The sequence below is a fragment of the Sturnus vulgaris genome, chromosome 13 (assembly GCF_052056855.1).
Source record: "Sturnus vulgaris isolate bStuVul1 chromosome 13, bStuVul1.hap1, whole genome shotgun sequence".
Classification (NCBI taxonomy): domain Eukaryota; kingdom Metazoa; phylum Chordata; class Aves; order Passeriformes; family Sturnidae; genus Sturnus; species Sturnus vulgaris.
Genome location: NC_142255.1, coordinates 10,082,333 through 10,097,409, shown reverse-complemented (window position 1 = coordinate 10,097,409; position 15,077 = coordinate 10,082,333). Strand labels below are relative to the sequence as shown.

At 37.3% G+C, this 15,077-nt stretch overlaps 1 protein-coding gene and 1 long non-coding RNA gene across 6 annotated transcripts in view; one reads left to right on the top strand and one right to left on the bottom strand.

Moving 5' to 3' along the window:
- SLC12A1 (solute carrier family 12 member 1) overlaps window positions 1–15,004 on the bottom strand; it is a 43,486-nt gene extending 28,482 nt beyond the window's left edge. Inside the window, exons 1-9 of one of the 4 annotated variants that reach the window (XM_014874062.2) lie at window positions 14,415–15,004; window positions 9,896–10,030; window positions 9,621–9,696; window positions 4,981–5,076; window positions 4,252–4,347; window positions 3,523–3,662; window positions 2,964–3,074; window positions 1,919–2,030; window positions 1,305–1,432 (exon numbers count right to left, since the gene is read on the bottom strand). In XM_014874062.2, the coding sequence (XP_014729548.1) occupies window positions 1,305–1,432; window positions 1,919–2,030; window positions 2,964–3,074; window positions 3,523–3,662; window positions 4,252–4,347; window positions 4,981–5,076; window positions 9,621–9,696; window positions 9,896–10,030; window positions 14,415–14,825 (1,305 nt within the window). In that variant the 5' untranslated portion in view covers window positions 14,826–15,004. The remainder of the gene's footprint in view (window positions 1–1,304; window positions 1,433–1,918; window positions 2,031–2,963; window positions 3,075–3,522; window positions 3,663–4,251; window positions 4,348–4,980; window positions 5,077–9,620; window positions 9,697–9,895; window positions 10,031–14,414) is intronic. The other 3 variants (XM_088172536.1, XM_088172537.1, XM_088172538.1) reach the window with 3 other exon arrangements.
- LOC106851823 (uncharacterized) overlaps window positions 1–15,077 on the top strand; it is a 54,362-nt gene that overhangs the window by 34,312 nt on the left and 4,973 nt on the right. For both annotated transcript variants that reach the window (XR_015806505.1, XR_015806504.1), the window contains exons 7-12: window positions 1,273–1,497; window positions 1,955–2,096; window positions 2,987–3,142; window positions 11,869–11,959; window positions 13,538–13,659; window positions 14,247–14,289. This is a non-coding gene — a long non-coding RNA (uncharacterized LOC106851823). The remainder of the gene's footprint in view (window positions 1–1,272; window positions 1,498–1,954; window positions 2,097–2,986; window positions 3,143–11,868; window positions 11,960–13,537; window positions 13,660–14,246; window positions 14,290–15,077) is intronic.

The window sequence follows — 15,077 nt, the reverse complement described above, 5'->3', positions numbered from 1 at the left end:
TATTGTGAGACTGAAAGGACTGCAGAGATCCAACGGGAGAACTGCTTCCCGAGGTCTGCTTGCATTGTTTCAAACAGCTGATGAAAGAAGTGCTGCTGCTTTGGGAGTCTGCCATGCAGACAGAACACTATATATGGCAAAAGAATTATTTTTGTTTGATAAAAGGATGGAGACTGTGTGAGGCTGGTGCAGTCTCACTGGGCAGAAGTACAGTGGGTTTTGTTTATTTAATTAAAAACGGAATCTCATTGACGCTATCAGTGGCTCAGCTTCCATGTATTTTCTCTGTGCTTGGCCTGAAAAGCAGTCCTCTGAAAACAAAGGAGCTGAGGCATGCAGCTCAGGGTAAGGCAGGGAAGGAGAATTGGCTCTCAGGGGTGGTAGGATCTGGTGAACTTGTGACTGCTGTGCCAGTACAGAAATAGCAGACTTGTGGTTGAATCCTCTAAGGTCTGCGAGGCAATGGATTTCTAGCATAAGGCCAAATAACTTCATTTGCCATGCTGGGATTATCAAGCTGTGAGCCATGTCTTGTTGGTGACTTTTTTTCTTTATTTATTTTGGTTGTTTTTTGAGTGTTTTTGTCATGAAAACTAGAGGGCACTCAAAACTAAATTCCTGTCTCTAATTTACCATTCTAGGAAAATTCCATTTCCTAGAACTGCTAAACTGCAAGAGGAGAATGGGGAACTGACAGAATGGCCACAGTAAACAACTGGGCACCCTTGGACCTCCTTTCCCTTTCTCTTCAGACTTTTTTTTTTTTTTTTTAAATCACAGCTGCAAGCTTGCAGCTTTTCCTTTGAGCAGCAATACATGGGATTGGGACATACTTGCTTTCATTAAATGCTTTGTTTGCTCTACCCTTGCTATGACCCTGAATACAAAAAGCTGGTCTCCCCTGATTCTTGTGAGTACAAACGTGAGCTTTCCAGGTATGCTTTTTGGAATGACGCTTGGATGATATTTACAAAAGATGAGCTCCAAGAGATACACATGTAATTTCTCTTATAGCATGTGCTGCTAATGGGCCATTAATTAAATATTGTTACAGGTTATTGAAACATGTTTTTAAATTATATAGCAACCCAAATCTAGCTACAGTAATTTCTGTAAATACCCATAATGCATTAGCGAATTTGTGAATTGATGTTTCTAACTAATAAATCAGGTACTTAAAACAGAGAGCTTATCTTCCCAAATTAAGACATGATTTAAAACTGAATACAGTGTTGATTCATGATTGGTTTTCTTGTTATTTTTCCAACCTAGGTCTAGTATTATGAAGTTCATGAAATACCTACTTTCAGATCTCCTGAGATATTGGCTCCTGCAAGAATGCCAGTAGCAGCTGGGAAAAAAATGGCAAACACTGAAAAAAATCCTTCTCCACTTCTGAAATCTGGTCCAAAGTTTTCTGCAAATATTGATGCTGCAAATATAAGTGAGAATGAAATATAACAACAGGATTTGATTCCAAAGTTACTTACGAAGGAGGTGAATAAGCCAGTCTTTCACATCTGGACAACTGGGTTTGAATCTGTCTCACATCACAAGCAAAGTGAATTTGATTTCCTTAGTCTGCTCCCCAGAAGGATGTGCTTGTCTACATCTCAGAGCTACAGATCCATGTTGAAGTGACAGAAGTGTCACTGCAGCACTTGCTCTTAGCTCTGTGTTAGTTTGTCTAAAGTTGCTCTACTGATGTATAAATGACTCAAGCTGCATCTTACTGTGTTGTCAGTGGCAGCAGCAGAGACAGACTCAAAATTAGAGATGAAATCCATTTCCCTTGCAAGCTCACTTAAACTTGGGCAGAAGATTCTGATCTTGTGACCTTTTCCAGTGGAATCTTTAGCTTACTATTAAGTCAAAATAATGCAGACATAATTTTATGATAGATAGCAAGCTTGCTTACCTTGGTAATTAAAAAAGCCTCTTGCCTTCTTTTCAGTGTTGGTAGGAATGACTGTCCCAATAAAGAAGTTTGCAATGGCAACAAGGAGAACAATTAGAAGAATAACTTGAGCCTATTAATGAAAACAAAAAGATTCACCTGTCGTTTTTAACTTTGTTGCTGTGGAGATGGCTATATAGTAAGTTGTCTGTATCTGTTCCCTGTAACAGGTTATTAATTTCTATAGTTTTTTAAAATACCAGGACTCAAGATAGCTGAATCAGCTAATGACAACAGCAGATGCTTTTTACTAAGGAGGTAATGAAACATAAAGTTATAATTTCATTTTAGGTTATCTTCCTTACAAGAAAAGGCAAAATGGAACAGCTAATGCATTAGTATCGAGTATAAGACATTTTTATATTGTTATAAATTTTTGTCCTTGCAGAGGGTTGTCACTTCAAAGATTATAATACAAAATTGTTTTCTGATCTCTTTTACAAGTTGTTCTAGTCTCCATCACAGCAAAAACAAGCATGCTGTTGAACTTGATTTCGATAGCTGTATTCCACTCTCTAAAGTATTTCCATTTGAGTTTGCATTCTGACTTTTTTGACAGGTGAAGGAATAGCAGAAGTTAGAGACTAAGGAATGGGTAACAAATAGAGCTCTTCTGCTGAGTAGGGCTTGAGAGAGTACAGTAATAAAACCATATCTTATTTTTGCTACTGTTTATTCTATCAAGCTGCATCAAAAATAAGGGCAAAAGGGGACACCGTAGCCAAGGCTCTAAATGATGCTATGAATTATAAAAATGAATATAACCAAGTTGACTGCAAAACCCAAACTTCCTCTTTGCTTTTAAATGTATGTGCAAGGAAGAGTTTAGAGTAATTGTACTTTCAGTGAATGTAATGATTAAACTGCTATTGCTTTTAGAAAGATTATGCATAAACTGAAACTGGGTGCTTTTGAAAATTCCATCTGTTGAATAGCATTCCTCACACACTAATGCTGTACAGCAGGTTAATATACTGCTTGCTTTTATATTCTTTTAAAAGTTTACCTTTGCTTCCCATTCCATGCCAGCAACTGAGATGCCGAGAAGACACACCACAGTGATGGTCCCTATGATTCTGATGTCGTTGGACTCATCTACCATCAGTGTATCACTCTCCTGAAAGTGGTTAGAAATGTTATGAGAACCAGTCTTTCTCTGCCCAACTGGTGGGATTAAGTAACAAGGTAAAATATTCAGCAGTGAGCTGTCAAACTCTCAGAGGTTTGTGAGACCAAGTGTTTGTATGTCATGTTCCAGCAGGATTTTTGTAGTTGGGATTATTTGGCTGTCTAATGGGGTGTGTGTTCCTATCCTGATTTTGAGATTCTTCTCAAGAAATGTATGCAATATATTCAAAAGGCAGAAATAATGAAGAAGCACTCTGTGGCATGTTGAGCTTCTTCCCTGCTAAAGATGCCCCTCAAGCCTTAACTGAAACATATCACTGCTTATGCAAATACATTATGTAAAACAAACACCACCATCACCACCCCCCCAAAAAAAGAAAAACCACACAAAACAAACTGAACCAATTTCATCATATACATGAAAGATCTACATTTACCTTAAGAAGTTCTACAACTGTTTCAGCAAATCCAACTACATACATGGCAACTGCCACTGCATTTGCAAAGGCAAAGATAAGTCCTATAGATCCACCAAACTCTGGGCCCAGACTTCTTGAGATAAGGTAGTATGCTCCACCTGCAGACAGAAATTATTGTTATTTCAGCACAACTAGACACTTAGCTTTTGCTTTTTTTTCCCTTCACATAACTGTTACTGGAGAAATCTCTGCTTTTAATCTCACAAATATAATCAGTCTTTGCCCTACATTAATAGGAGATGCTGCAAAAAAGCAATGTGCTTTATACTGGTTCTGCCTTCAGACTTTTCATTATACCTTTCTATTCCAGAAATTTTTTTCGTGCATGTTAGCGTGCAAAAGTGGATCTTGCTATAATTTTTCATGATGCATGATATAGTAACACAAAGGAGAAAGAACTTCACTTCTGAAAATGTTCTAGCTTACATGGATCTATCCCAATGTTAATATGAAAGGTCACATTCTGTGGTACATTGTTTAAGTCCTGCATCATAGTGATGCAGTGAATCTTTAATGTTTTTTGCATTAAATCTATACACATTTCAATTTGGTGTTGATCCACTGGGAGAAATCACTGCAAATATTCATATTATTTCTTTGCTTATAACACAGTTATCTCAATTCCATTAATTTTTTAAATTCAAATCTGCAGATTTTTGTATTTTTCATGAGATCATATTCACTTACCTCCTCTTACTACTCCATTAGTGCAAATGGCAGACATGGAGATACCTGTCAATGTTGTTACTACTACACTCAGAGCAATAACTATGATTCCAAGACCTGGAAGATCCGAAAAAGAAAGTATATGCAAGTGTATTCCAGTACCTGTTCTGCTTTAGTGACATAGTAAGAACTTTCCATTTTCCACAGGGCTTAGACCAGACCAGTTATAACTTAAGGCTCTGAAATGCACCAAAACTTTGTTTCACAAAATACCTGATATGGACTTTTACAGCCAAATTATTTACCCGTCTTCCAAGGAGAGGCTGAAATGTAAGAAGTATTATAAAGAGGGCATTAAACTGGAGAGATCCACTGCTCTGCATCAGTCTTCAAAATGACAGGAAGAGATGTCTCATGCTCAGTTTGTTGAAGAGTGTCCAACCTGGAATGCTCTGAATACGAAAGACTGGCTGAAAGGTGAAAGAACTCCATGAAAAGCCAGAAGCATCCCTTGCTCAGCAGCTGGCAGGAACATCTGCAATGTACTTCTCAGACTGAACTGAAATCCATGCTTTATTAGAAGTGACAGCTCAAACGCCTTAAATTGTGATGAGAGGTGACTAGAATAGTTACCTTCCAGTTCCATTAGATGTGCCCTTTGGTTTATGGTCCCTCTGGTTTGTCTCATACAAAAATAATACATAAATACCTTCTGGGGCTTGAAAGCGTTAGTAACCCTAAGATTTTTACCTCCACGGACAAACCCATTAGTTGCTATTGCAGAAGTTGACAACCCAGTAATTGAGGTTACCATCGTGGCGAGAAGAATTATGATTACTCCAAGACCTGTCAGTAATAAGAAGATAAAATATTTTACTCATGTTCCGTGTTTCCTACAAATCATTCTTTCTTTAAATTGAATTTTCAGGCCAGAATAAGAGCAATAAACTGAAAAGATGGTCTGTTGACCACTTGCAGCTTGCAGAACATTTTCATGAAATCCGTGTCACGATAGTAAATTATCCCCATCAATCTTCAAACAGTGATTCTTTCTGATAGGAGTACCCTGTCCAGGAATTCCTATGATTTCCAAAGGATGGAGGAAATAAACAGGTGTCCGTTGAAATGGAGGCTTATACCTACCTTTAACACACATCCTGGCTGTTTAAATGAAGAGATAAATACATTAACCAGAGCTCTTGTAACAATGCTGTTGTCTTTCATCAGTTAATTAAATGTTGAATCAGAGGAAGACTGACTGTATAGATTCATAGTGCATGAGGACAGAGTCTGTCAGGCAAAGGGACAAGACCTGAGTAGGAGCCTTCTACATCCTCACTCACTGAGCTATCAAGTGCTGAGCTTTCCCACTCTCTGCTCATCTGCCTCTTTCCCTGCAAAAAGTAGTTTTACTCTAACACAAAACAAATACTTGAAAATGGAAATACTGCTTTTAAAATGCCGTTTACTTTAATAGGTGACCTGTAATGTATAGTCATAGAGAACTTAGAATATTTTTCTTTTTTTAGCTGATATCACAATGATTACCAAACGTCAGAATATCAGTGGTAGGTGATTATTTATAGGTAACTGGGTTTCAGTGTAAAACTGAAATCTGAGAATGTTTCCAGTCTTTGACTATATGGTTGGGGTTCTGTTAACTTTGTGAAACTGCTAGAAATTGCTAGAAACTGTATGAGCAGGATGTGCTTTGTATGATTTACAATCATAGAAGCATTGCTTTGAAGTGACGTCTGAAGATCTGTAGCTCAACCTCCCATTTATAGCAGAACTACTGTCAACACAGGATTAAATCAGGGCTGGCTTTGGCTAGCTGATCTCTTGAAAAGCTCTGTGGATAAAGGTCCCACAGCTTCTTTGGATTACATGTTCTAGGGCTAGACTACCTGCTCAATTTAAAAGCTTTTGTTCGTGTACAAACTGCACCTCCCAAGGTTCAATTGCAGCTACTGCTGTTAGATTTCTGGCACTACCTAGAAGAACTTGTCTCTGTAGTTCCAGATCTCCTTTTTATTTCAAGTCAGGTGAAGAAATAATATAACGTTTTTTTCTCTCAGCTTCATTTCTATCTATGAAAAGGGAGGAAGAAAACCAGGAGAAAAAAATAAAGAATTACAGCTTGGTGCCAAGCCTGGAATCAATTCTTAGTTTTATCTGAGCTTGCTAAGGCTTATGCAATATCTGTCTTTTTTCCATAGGGTACATAGGCATTCAGTGTGGAACTGGAGAATATACATTGCTTGTAGCTGTATTTATTGATCAGGGCTCATCTAAATTGAAACTTAGATCCTACAATTGACATTGAGCTAGAAGTACTACAAACATATTGATTTATCTGCTGTATTTCTACCATCTGACTTACAGATCAGATTCCTGAGTTCAGTTCATACTGGATGGTTATAGACATCCAGTCTCTGAACTAATGTTCTTTGCTGCTTAAAGTACAGCCATGTTCTCACAGTCCTTTAAGATAGAGTAATGTAATGTGTGAGCCATAAATTATATATAACATAGTGTAATATATTTCAAGTGATTTGAGCCTCTAATAAATCATGTTTATCTTACTGATTTCTGAACTCTTACTATAACTAGTCATGTAAGTGTTTTATGTGCAGGTCTGAAAAAAATCCCAAAAACAATTGGTCATGCCTTTTGGTCAGCTACCATTACATAGAAGGATATTGTTCAACCATGCAAATTTTGTGTCTGAGAAGTAGCTGGATATGACTTTAAGAGCTGTTACCTCTTTAATTGAGTAAGTTAGACACATAATTCTCAAATCAATTTTAAAATTATTTGCTAGGTGTATGTGCATCCTAAGGATACTTTTCAAGGATGTTCTATTGCATTTCACAATTCATATTGTTAACATGTATATGATATATAGGGTCAGATATTTTGCTAATCTGATGGTAACATCTTCATGGGAAGGCTTTAATGATAAGTTAAAAAAAATAATTTTAGCATTTAAGAAGAAAAGTGCATAAAATGAAGTGACTCAACCAAAATGTCATTGTAATGTAATGTAACATAATTTGAATAATCGGGGCCAGATTTGCAGGTAGCATAAACTTGGTGTTTTTCCCTGCTTTTGTCTAACCATTCCATGTAGAGGTACAAATACAGATTTCATAGAGTCCCCAGATATTAGGTGGAAATAGCAGACTAGTTTTGGACCTGGAATCTTGTCAGAACCATACTGTCCCCTTTTTCCTAGCTGATGATAGCCAGAGAACCTTGTGGAATCCTATTTTTTCCCCTGTAAGAGCTTTTGCCCAAGACAGCCTATCAGGGTATGGAAATAATTGGGTTGTGTCTCTTTGGCCCTCTAATGATGGGGATGTAATTGGTGCCCAGATGGTGGTTTAACTGTCTCATTTAATTTCCATGTTAGTAGCAGTACCCAGTGAAATCCCTGAGCCTTGGTGATGATGAGTTTCCATCACTGTTCTCCTTAAGCAGCTTGGCTGGGGACTTAAAGCTTATTGCTTATAAGGCATTCCAAAAATGCACTAAGAAATTATTTAAATGGAATATGACATCTCATTTTCAAAAGTAAAAGTAACCCCCTTGCATAACACATGCAATTTAAAAAAGCAACAGCAGAGCAATAAACCATAAGAAAGAAGAGCCTGCTTATCAATGAGTTAAAATGGTAAAATTAAAAATGAAAGCAGAAAGGTTGTAACTGATGTTGGTGAAAATTAATGTTAAAATCTGATTAAAGTTTAGATTGAAAACCAGGCATATGGCTCCTAAGTAAGTTGCTCCAAAATGAATTACTCTTGCCTATGGCTATTCTCACACCTCAAAACAAAGTAATACTTCTTGATGATATCAATAAGTTACTAAACTGCCCTTAAAAACTAATTTTGCATGAAGCCCCAGAGCAAAGTCTTGGCAATATTAAGATGCAGAATTTTCATGGCAAGGCATATAGTTATGAGTGCCTTGGGCTGTATGTGCTCATTTGGTATGCATCATAAAATCAGAAAGCACCCTTTTGTCAGGCACGGTGCTGGAGCCGTGCATGGAGCACTGCAGAAGTACTAAAGTTCTTCCGCTTAGTTCTGCATCTTTTATTGTTGGGCTGGTTTTTCTTTTCCTATTTGTGTCTCTGTAAGTTTGTGATTTTTTTCTTAATAAGCATTTCATTTTTTTTTATTTTTTTATTTTTTTTTTTTTTAATTAAGAGCTTAGTCTTGCTCAAGTGAAACTTCTATGAAGTTACTGCTTTTTATTAGAAATGAGACTTCAACCATGCAAAATTTTGGAGATGTTTCATTTCACTTCCATTGACAAGGATGTGAATGATAGTTATATTCAATCTGATTTTGAGCACTGACTTTTACCCACGCCCAGCAGGGCTGACACCCCTTAATATAGCTGAATATTTCCATTCTGTGATCATCCAAACCGGACTACTTGCCATCCTGCCTGTTTTTTATAACGTCTGGGTACCAGTTAAAGATCAGGGTCCCATTTCTCTAACTGTATGACCATGGATCATAGAGGGACAGTGCTATGGCAGCTCAGATTTCTGTGCTTCCCCAGAGCAGTGGCTCTAACAAGAGAGTTGTAGCACCCAGCTGTGGGGCACTGCACCTGAGCTGAGCTGCTCTTGCAGTGCTGGAGATTTGCAGTGTTGGGAGCACTTCCCTCTCTCGCTGGTTTCACTGAACACTCTGCAATCTACTGGGTGGAGGCCTCGGAGCCCAGTTTCCCAGGGATCTGGGAGCTGGAATTTGAATGAATTAAATTGCACAATAAAGAAGCAAAGATACAGCACACAATGAAATGTACTTATTTCATTTTTATGAAAGCTGTAGCAGAGTTCTTAAAACTTAGTCTTTCATACTACACTAGTATCAAGTGCTGTTCTGTAGTTAAAAATAACAAAATCCTGATGAGATGAGACCTCCTTCCAGTTCTGTTTTCATCTTGGCAGAGAAGTGTGAAGAAGAGTTGTTTATAATATGTAGATGACAAGGTTTGGGTTTCACAGATGAGCAAAGTGTGAACTCTTAAAGGTTAACTCTGTACGCACATATTAGAAGTTGGCCCGAGTCATGAAGTTTACATCTGTTACAGGATCTAAATACAAATTTCACTAAAGCTCAGAAATATTCAAATGTGATGATCATATGCATAGTTAACAGATCTATGCCTCTAAGCAGTAATTTGGCTGTGAGTCCGGAAAATTCCAATAGTTTGGAGGATTAATGTCTTTTACCCTGGCAAGCATTTGAAAACATTATTTAGCTCAACATGCAAATGCACATCTCAGATTATATATTAATCATGATCATGTATAGTTTATCCTCTTTATCCCTTTCACTGTTGAAAATGATATTAAATAAGATACATACCAATTCCTGCTTGACCTACAATCCAGGAAAGTCGAATAAAGAGCATCACACCCCAAATATTAAGCATGCATCTTACCTAGGTTTTAAAGAAAAATTACTGCATTAGTTCAATATGGAAAGTAATGTTTAAAACCAGAAGGGTAATAAAGTGCATTTCACCCCAAACATCCCTGAAGCCTGCCTCCATCTCTTAATTCTTCAAAGACTTAAGTGTAACAGAACTGATTTTATTTTTTTTAAATTATTTTTTTTAGAAATGTAGGTAGGTTTCTCACCAGCACACCCTTCACCCATCCAAATTTGACAAATCCTGTTTTGTTCTCCTCTTCCTTGCTGGCTGCTGTCTCATCTCCAGTGGTGCTTTCTCCATTTGCCACTCTCTCGACTGAGCCAGTGCTCACAGCAATGTTCTGGAGGATCACACAGAAAACAAAGACATTTTTTGTACCAGGTAGAGGACCTGGCTGCATAAGGGAAACATAATAGAAAAGAATTCCAAAGATCAGGTTTTACAGTCACTGGAGTAGAGAGCAATATTCTGCTCACACCAGGCATCAGCAGGTGGGCTTGCTAACAAGGGGAGGAGATGAAAGAAGCACTTAAGCAGAGTAAATACATTATTACCTGATCTGATACGAACCTGTTTTTATTGTAAGCTATTCCACATATATGTTGTGTTGACATGTAAGTAGAGTATCTAACATAATGAAGGTCTTGTGGTCGGCCTCTGCATGCTCTTGCAACAATTTATGAATAACGCTGAGTGTAAAAACAGGGATAATTGCAAACAGTGAAAAGAGACCTAACTGAGTGCTGCATGGGGAAGTTCTGTGATGAAATCTACTGTTTCCTATTGAATGAAGTACAAACATAACTGCAACAGCAGATGGGTAACATATTCCTGAAAACAATTAGAGAAATGCCAGTGAAATGTAGAAATTGAATAATCCTTTCTGTGGTTTAGCCACCAGTGGTGTTACCATAGTAGATAGGATTAGGAATTGCCATATTTATGGGGTAACCAAAGTAGCCCAGAATTTTAGATTGTTCGCTTCCATTACAGACATAAATGTGTATTTTTTCTCTTCAGCTCTCTTGCCCCAGAACTTTCAGACAATTTAGTCCCATGATATGATTCTTGTGGCTTGAATAGGAATTAGTCGTGGTGCTGGGATTTATACTCATTGTAATTGTCTTTTAATTTAATGGTATTTTTTTTTATTCAGAGCTCTCACTGTTTCTGTGAGGAATTGGCATTATAGGTTAGCAATTGTCTGATTTTTCTGGGTCCTCCTCAAAGGCCTTCAGGAAGGACCCTGCATGTTGCTGTAGTCTGGCAGAGAGTCAGGAGAGGGAACCACTCCTGGAGAAGAATCAAGATACTTTTAGGCTTTGGAGGGTGATGAAGATACTTCCAGATTAATTAAGCAGGTCAAGGAGGAAAGACATCTGTGATTCTGTGAAACATGAGATTTTAAATCTTGGTTAGCTTTAAGGTTGTTTCTATATTTTGTCCATAAATTTAAAAATAGCCAACACACAAACCCAAAACAGACATAAAGACTAACTGTGTATGCCTCTTACACTAATGTTTGGACTTGCCCCCAGTGGGTGCTCTAGCCAAAATGATGTAAGATTTTAGAATGCCTTTGACACAGTAAATCCCAGACTGTGCTCACAAATGAAAAATAAGTGACTGGATAATATGTTTTGACATGGGCTAAACTTGGTGTCTATTGTCCTGTTGGCCCAAAGAAAAGTGGGAGTACAAGATCTGTTGAAAGCCTGTGACTTTGAGCTCTTTTGAGATATTTAGATAACTTTGACGATTGTTACCCTGAAATAATAATGTCTCTGTTTGCTCAAAATGATTGAAGTCAATGAAGGAAGATCAGCAGAATAATATGATGGGCTTTTGCTACAGTGGTTAGAATTTCAAAGACAAAACATTAGAAGGGTTTGGTCTTTGTACTTGAAACAAGTTGTTTCCTCTGTACTTTGAATTAATTTGTGCTCTCTATGCCATTATCATAAATTATGGCCTTAAACCTTCCATAAATGCATTTTAAATTGGTGTGCTTTAGTGAATGATTGGTTATTTACCAAGCAGCTGTACCTGTGCTACTCATGCATTAAGGATGTGGAATAAAAGTGACAGAACATTTTGAAAAGCTACTAAAATAAAAAGTTAACTGCTTAAAAAAAAAAAAAAAGCACTAACCCAAACATTTTCCTTTCCTTGTTTCAGAATGGTTTTTTCTTCATCTCTCCTGAGGCTAAAGATGATGAGCTCATCAAATCTCCATAACAAGTGTGGAGAATAGCCAAGAGGAAGAAAGGTTAGATTATTTCTTATGTAGGGTAAATATTAAGCCCAAGTAATTATCACCAGCCATCAGCTATGAAATAGCACTTAGACTATTTTTTAGGGATTTAATTGGCTTAATGTGTGCAAAAACTGACACATCTTGCTAAAAGATGACACACATTTGACTCCAGCAGTGTGGAAACTAGATATTTGAAGTTCCTTTCAGCCTGTCTTACAATCTGACATTTGAAAAATTACATATTAAAAAATGTATTAAATATTAATATCTATCTTCTGATGTTAAGCCCAGCATCAAAGCACAATGGGAATGCTTATGTGATGTTTAGCAATCTGAAGTCAAACATATGCCACTTCTTATCAGAATCTTGCAATGGGCTCTGACAGAATAGTTGTCTTCAAATACTTGAGTTTCAAACCGGGGGTGAGGGGTGGGATTGCCTTGGGGTATGGTTTGGTAAACCCAGATTTTAGTGGTTAAGTAAAAAAGGAATAAAGCATCTGCTTCAGAAATGCACCTTGGGCTATTACTGTAACTGCTGTCCACGCTCAGTGTGGCATCTCCTCCCCTCGTTGCCGGGGGCTGGATCCCATCCAGCACACGTACAGCCTGTGCTCCTGAGGGGACCTCTGCCTTTCCTGACAGCTCAATTCCCTTTCCTACTAAGCTCCTATTTGGTGACCTCGTGTTTGTTTATTCTTCAGCAAAAGCTCTGCAGACCGAAGTGATTTGTCCAAGGTCACCAAGTGAGATCATGGGACAGCCAGGAATGGGCTCCAGCCATGCTAATGGGGCATCGTTTGTTCCAGAGCTGTGGTTGTGCTCCCAGACCAGGGCCACAACCCACATAAGGGCACAGCAGGTTGCCAGTGTAACAAAAATCCCATTACCTATGACATTCACCTTCCTATTTTGAAAGGCAAAAGATTATCTTTCTGTAAGATGGATACTGGATACTGGAAAAAGTCTGTAAATCTCCAAGTTAGATTTCTTTTCTCTTTTTTCTAACAGTCCCAACATGTGAAACAATTTTCTCTTCATTTTATTCTGTTATGTAATCTGCCTTCTTTTTAATCATGTTTAAGTGAAAGCTGTAAAAAAACCCTAAAAAAATTATCTAATTTTGTTTTAAGAATACAAACCATTGAGAGATACAACAGTAAAAAACCCCAAAATTTCTGGTTGTCATCAAAATTGAAAATACTTTAATATGCTGATATTCAGTACATGTTCATTCAACATTATGTTCAAAGACAAGATACAGTTTTATTCCTATCTAGCCAATACTGAAGTAAATTATTTCAATAAGAAGAAATTTCTCTGGGTGTGGAAATGTGTTTAGTCTTTTGAGTAGCAGCTTGTACATCTGCAAATGAGTAGGGATACTAAATTAGTATGTTTCCTTTTTCCTATCTGCTTTGTTTTCATCTTTGGAAATATTTCTCCTTTTAAGCTATTTTACACAGGTCTATGGAGAGCTTAATTTGAGTAAGTCAGGCCAAAACTAGGAAGCTGCCCTAATAAGACCCTAAAGAATCAGGTCCTAATTTACTAATGGCTATATTTTTTCTTGATTTCATTACTTTATAGTAACCCTCCATAGGAAAGAGGAATCTCCAGAGAACAGAAGTCTGAACAAAATCTGGACCAGCATTCAAAAATCAGAAGCTTGTCCAAATTATTCAGACCTCAGAAGTATGAAAAACTGAGCGGTATGGGGATGAGAGCTTGTTTTCTCTCAAGTTTTCTCATTTCACAATTGCCTAACTCAAATAAAAGGAGTTTTTGTTGCATATTGACACTTTTTGTCTCAGTTTAACTATAGCAATGATATTTCTCTTTCCAGCCCTGCCCTGATAGGTGCACAATTAACCTCAAATTTATTCACTGAATCAGCACCTGCAAAGTGTTGTCTGCTATCCCTCAACACCCTTGTTCTTGATTCTTTCTTGCTATCTGGGTTTGTTACAGCAACAAACAAGTAGTGCTCTGGATATCTGATCAACTGAAATTGCATTTGTTTCACGTAATCTTTTTTATAATACTTATATTTGTTAATGCGTACAACAGAGGAATCTGTCAAAATTAGTTATGCATTGATGTAAAATTCAAGTTTAGAGTAAGTGTGAATTGTGTAGCTTGGTTAAATTATGAATTGACATTCACCATCTGCCATCCTGACTCTTATGTGAAACAGAAGAGATTTGGTAGATCCATACTTTTAGACAAGATTAAGCTATGGTTTTCTGCTTCAAGTATGTTACAATTACCTTTTAATAAAAATTTTTTCTTTGGGCAGGGTACAGAGCAGAGAACAAACTGAAGCTACCAAAGGAAATATGGTAAGTAGTTAGTTGTACTTCTCTTGGGCAAGGTCCATGAATTTAAGGACTTTCTCTTATTAATAAACAGAATTAACAATCTGGAAATGGAATAGAGAAAAAATTTATCTTTCATTTTCACTTACCTTTGCCAGTTGTTCATGAATTTCTAATAAGCTTGGTCTGTTGAGCTTATTCCCACTGACACTGCCAGTGTTTCTATAATAATCAATTTTGGGAACTGGGTCCATTGTGTTATGGCCAAAAGTCTGTAGATAATACATTTTACTGTGAGTATCATAGGGATGTAAGCTAGCTTCTGTTTTCTCCCCATTTTGACGGAAATTGTCATATAATTCTCTTTTTCCTGGTCTGTAACTGATTCTTAGTCTGTTATGTGTTTCATCAGTAAAAGATGTTTCTTCATAATGTGGTGGGTCAGAGCCCACATCCTCTTGGGTTGTTTCATTGTTGTCATTGTCTTCATTAATTATGTTAACTTGAAACCGATTTGCATTTGCATCCAAGAACACGTTTGGTGCATTGTTCATTGACATCTTCAGGGATGTTACAGACTTCGGTCACTGATCTGTGTTCTGTGGCTGCAGCCACTCAGTTGCAGATGCAGCAAAGGGTTTAGTGCTGTTGCATATCAGATCTTTGCTTCTCAAATAATGAAGGGCTGAGAATTTTCTCTTGTATCTTTAAGCAGTTTTTCTGATGTTGGCTGCCGGTTTTCTGCTATAAAAGATATAAATAAACTATTTCTATTATCTTGCATGGTTAGGTAAGTTTTCCACCACAAGCTC